At 47.0% G+C, this 5,337-nt stretch overlaps 1 protein-coding gene across 1 annotated transcript; it reads left to right on the top strand.

Moving 5' to 3' along the window:
• Nucleotides 1–2,101: 2,101 nt before the first annotated feature.
• SHISA3 (shisa family member 3) lies at nucleotides 2,102–5,005 on the top strand. The gene is made up of 2 exons (XM_039551582.1): nucleotides 2,102–2,396; nucleotides 3,258–5,005. Exons 1-2 carry the CDS (start codon nucleotides 2,102–2,104, stop codon nucleotides 3,707–3,709), a joined length of 747 nt encoding a protein of 248 aa, XP_039407516.1. The 3' UTR covers nucleotides 3,710–5,005.
• The last annotated feature ends 332 nt before the right edge of the window (nucleotides 5,006–5,337 follow it).

The raw sequence follows: 5,337 nt of genomic DNA, 5'->3' as shown, positions 1-5,337 counted from the left end.
ATTAACAATCCAAGCACTAGAGATGGAACAAACAAGGAGAAATAAACCCAGGTCAAAGTCTTCCTGATGTCTGTGAACTGGGGCCTCAGTGCCCCCACCCAGAACTATCACTGCAGTTCCTATCGTAGCTTAAGATCTGAAATATCTCTATATCTCTGAAGGTTTTTTTCAGACCAATTTTTTTTTTTTTTTGGAAGCTGGTGAATTAAGTAACAAAATCAACATATGAGCTGTGAGATATTTACTCATTGACTCCTACCAAATGTGTCTTTCCTGCAAACTTGAGAGGATGGCTCTGTTGTCTCTCTTTCCTCTGCACCTGAGATAGCTAAATGCACCATGAAGACCTTACTGAGTTCCTGCTCCAAGTCTCATCCTGGTCAACACAGAGATTCCTTTTGACCTTCCTGGAAGCTGGATTAGGCCTTTAAAAGTCATACATTTTAAAACATTCCATGAAGGTTATGTTTGCTTTAAAACCACGGTGAAGTAAATGCAAAACTGTATTAATATTTAACATTGGCTTATAAAAACTAGGATCTTGTAGTCAGGACAGCTGGTAAAAGTTTAATTCACATCATCGTTTCAAAATGAAAATGCAGAGGAGAACAGAATATTGCATTTTCACTTTCAAAATCTACTTGTTTTCTTTTATATCCAGTTTTGCTATTTCTATAGCCATATCTGTTAAGCAGCCATGAAAAATATTTTTCTTTATGCAATTTTTTATTTATTTTTCCAATTTGTTGGTACTGGTTATACATACAGAAATCAAAACAGGGAAAAAAGGGTCAGAGGGAAAAAATAAGCAAATATATTAGTTAAAAGAAAAAACCCCACAAATATTGTGCTTGTGGACTGTATTTAGGAGTTGGCCAGAAGAATAATGTCTTGATAGATGGTTCTGGGTACACAGTTTTATTGCTGGTACACAGCACACTTTGTTCCTTTTGTTTGACTGAACTTGCCAACTTTGGAAATTAGTGACACGGGCATTCAAAATGTTGGACAAGTGGTCAGACTCTGATGTACATATTCATACCCCAGTGGTAAACGATGTCAGGAAGTTTGAGATGCAGGAAAAATGAATTCTTTCGTCCAGCACAGCTTTAATATAAGTTTTGTAAGCACTTTCACTGTTCGAGCAAGAGTGCCTCTTAGATAGCACACAGGGGAGGCATCATTTAAAGAAATGTTTCTGTGCTTGAACCAGAAGTCCAAACCTGCTCAGTTCATTTAAAATGTTTTTTTCCTCTAGAATAAATGAATAAGCAGTTCCTGTTGTGGTTTTTGCTTGGTGATTTGCTATTATTCTTCCAGCAGAAAAAGGATTGGATTCTTATATGAACAGATGTGTTCCTCCTCCCTAGCCCCACGCTCATTCTCTCCCTTTGGAAAATAGAGGCGATGGGCCTGGTGTTTGACTAAAAGAGGCTATAAATCTTCCGGGGATGAAGAAGCTGCTACGTCTTTGCACATAAAAGTTATTGAGGAAGGGAAACAGGTTAAAAAGCAAAAAGTCCTTGTAATAAATCATACGCTGTATTTGGTTTTTTAACCCTTAGAAGCGCAAGGCTGCTTTAATAAATTGGCAGTACAGAGACCATTCTGTTTCGTGTTGGCCACAGGCGGGGAGACAGGGGCACAACCGGGTGTGTAGGACGGGAGATGCCCGGACTCCCGCTCAGCCCTTTTCTCGCGGAGGCCGGGCACAGCCTGCCGAGAGGAAGAAGGCCACGCTAAGCAAACGCGTATCTGGCCGCAGCCTCACTCCCTCCGCGCCCGGCCCCGTCCGACCGACAGGTACAGAGCGGGGCCGGCCGAGCCGCGGGGGCCGGGGCCAGCGAGGTGCGGGGCGATGCTGCGGAGGCGCAGGAGGCGGCGGGGGCCGAGGGCGGCAGGTGAGCGGCGGGGGCGGCCCCGCGGGGGCGCGGCCGGGGGTCCGCGTGGGTGTGAGTGAGTGGTGTGAGGGTGTGTGTGTGTGGGGGGGGAGCTGACCCCGCAGCCCCCGGACGCGGCGCAGGAGGCCCCGCACCGCACCCGGGGCCGCCCCCTGCGCGCCCCGTCGGGGCGGGCGGCGGCGGGGCGGCGGCGGCGGGCGATGGCGGGGCGGCGGCGGGCGCTGCCGCGGCTGCTGCTGCGCTGCCTCCTGCTGGGGCTCCTGGGCGGCGGCGGCGGCGGCCAGCCCGGCGGCGGCGAGTACTGCCACGGCTGGGTGGACGGGCAGGGGGGCTACCACGAGGGCTTCCAGTGCCCTGAGGGCTTCGACACGGCGGCCGCCACCATCTGCTGCGGCTCCTGCGCGCTGCGCTACTGCTGCGCCGCCGCCGAGGCTCGCCTGGAGCAGGGCGGCTGCACCAACGACCGCGAACCCTCGGAGCCGGGAGTCACCGCCCGTGAGTGGCCGGCCGCGGGTCCCGAGGCGGGCGGGAAACGGTGCCCGCGGAGCATCCCCCGGGCCGAGCCCGGCGCCCCGTCCCGGCGGGTGGGCAGAGGCGGGCGCGGCTCCAGGTGCGCTCAGGCGGTGGCGCGGGGGGCGCGGCCGCGGAGCGGCCCCGAGCCGGGACAGACCGGGAGGGAGCGCGGGGTGCGCGGGGGCTGCAGCTCCGCGGTCCCGAGGGCACCGGCAGCACGATCCCTCCTGTCTGGAAGGCGCACTTGTATTTTAAGCTCGCATCGGCAAATTCTGCTGTGTCTAACTTTACTGTTCCCGGAGGTGTGAGTGGGCCCCGGTGCTCTGCACGCACAGCCCCACCGTGCGAGTGGCCGTCAGTTTCCCAAACAAAAGAAATCAGGCAGCGCGTACGGAGACTGGTTTCCGAAGTCACACGTTCTGCGCTTATTTTCCACCTTAGGAAAGGAAGCGATTTAACAGCATCTGCAGCATTTGAGCTTCGCCTGCAGGTTTAAGCTGTTACGCTGGACAGTGCCGGCGATTTGCGGGATGAGGGAGGGGGAGAGGTGTGAGCTATACCTAACTAGAGCCAGCGAACGGGACACGATGTAGACAGCTTTTACCTTTGGTAACTATTAAAACTGTCAACAGAAAGAAATTTTTACTGGAACCTACAGGGTTTAAACTCTGATTTTGTTTCAATGATAGTGGTTTAAAGTTCTGTCTTCTGAGCAGATTGGTGTGTCATTGGGACTGAAATGATGTGGGGCTTCATAAACACTGTGAAGTTTACTTCTATAGAGAAGACCTATTACTTAAGTGGGCTAATTTGCACGGCTTTTCTTCTTCTTTCTTCTCCCAGAACCAATCTACGTTCCATTCCTCATTGTGGGATCAATATTTATTGCCTTCATTATCGTGGGCTCGCTGGTAGCAGTTTATTGTTGCACATGTTTAAGACCTAAACAACCATCGCAGCCAATACGATTTTCTCTGCGGAGCTATCAGACCGAGACTCTTCCCATGATCTTGGCCTCCACAAGCTTCAGGACGCCATCCAGGCAGTCCAGTACCGCAACAAGTTCCAGTTCGACCGGCAGCTCAGTGCGCAGGTTCTCCTTCCCCCGGGCAGAGCCAGGGTGCCTTGTGGCCTCCTCACCTCCAGCGTACACATCTGGCTGCTTCCAGACAGCCCATACAGTCCACCTGACCCAGCCTTCGGGATTTCTGGTGTCGCCGCAGTACTTTGGGTATCCTCTCCAGCCAGAGCCTGCCCTGGCTGGGAAAAGCTGCTCTGATTTTACTCAGAGCTGAAAGAAGTTGTGAAGAAGTAACGCAGCCTTTGCAAGCACAGGGACTGCTGCTGTTGGGTGTGCTCTGTGGCTGCAGGAATCTGAACTGTTCCTGTGGGTGAGTTGCCCTTGAAAAGTGCAGGGTCTCACTTGAGATTGCATTTCCCAAACTTGGATCACACTTACAAAGGAATTGTAAAACACTCCAAACAGTTGCTCTAAAACCGGACTGCTCTGCCTAATTTGTGCAGTATGTGTTCAGAGACAAGTAAAAGAACCATACTGGGACAAAGGTACTCAGTATTATAAATGGCATTTTACCTTAATGCAGTTAACTTAGTTAACAAACAATGGCTGCATTCCGCTGCTAATAATCAGACTAGTTCTATAAAGCAGCAATAAGCCTGAGAAGTAAGAGAGGAGTAATACTTACTAAAGAGGATCCTTGAAAACATCTGACTGCTTACCGCTTCCATGAGCAGTGAAAATAAGAGGAAGAATTTTATTAGATGTCAAAATGCAGAGGTTTTTTAAAAATATACACAATCTACCTGAACTTACACTGCGTATTTGTATTAGTAAGCTTTAACTATGGTAGATAAAACTAGTACTAATTAGGCTAGTTGAAGATCAGACAGTCCCAGGTAGCTGAATTATCTATGAAGAAAGCAGAATGTATTCAGCAATATCACCAATAACTTCTGCACATAAAATTCTAAAAATACCATTCTACTAAAGCATTCTTCAGAAGGAAGTATTTATTGTCAGCTTTTTGCTCAGCAAGTATAAGTTGGACAAACTGATCATGAAGTTCTGATTGTAAAATTAGCCATGTATAAAATGTAAAGACAAGTTTGTAATTTAAAATGTATTTACACCATTGACATCACTAATTATTTAGTAGTAACACGCAAAAAAAATTACCAATAAACTGTGTGTTTGAAATGTTGTGTCATCTGTATGACTCTGTACAGATAGTGCTTGTTGAATTTGGTTGGTGTAACTATTTTGTATTTTTTCCTGCTAAAATAGTTTATTCTGCTGTTTAAAGTGATTTACAACTTTAACTGCACCTGTTGTGCAGATTTAATATAATATAAAATTCTGACTATATAGCAAACTGATAGATTCATTTATGTCTTTTGCATGCAGCTGCGGTGAAAAATTGGTGAAAACGACACTGATTAGTTGGGTATTTTAGATTAAACATCCTGCACTAGGAATAAATTCTGTTTGCCCTTCTACATTCCTTCACCTAAGTAAACCAACAAACCAAATGGAAGAAGAAAAACATCTAAACCAAATACATGCAGTAAGCAAATGGAAAATACACAGAAAAAAAATGCAGTCATTAAAGGGCTTCTCTGTATACTTATTTTTGTGAAAAAATGAAGTAATTCTGTGGGCCAGAATCTACAATATCAGAGGCTGAGCTTTCCTATTTTATCAGCTTCAAACTCCCCATGTGTAGGATCTCTTGAAGTATGTTATAGCTGACCTATTTAACAAGTAGTTTAGAAAAGCTTCATTGGTTCGAGAATTGAGTTATTTTTTTCATAGCAAATACCTAGTGATCAGTAGTTAAGACAAAAATATTTTGAAATTATCCTTTTAATATGTTTTTTATTGCACAATTAGCATTACAATCCA

The sequence above is a fragment of the Corvus cornix genome, chromosome 4 (genome assembly GCF_000738735.6).
Source record: "Corvus cornix cornix isolate S_Up_H32 chromosome 4, ASM73873v5, whole genome shotgun sequence".
In the NCBI taxonomy this organism is placed as follows: Eukaryota; Metazoa; Chordata; class Aves; order Passeriformes; family Corvidae; genus Corvus; species Corvus cornix.
The sequence above is the reverse complement of the archived record's forward strand: the minus strand, read 5'-3'. Positions and strand labels throughout refer to the sequence as shown.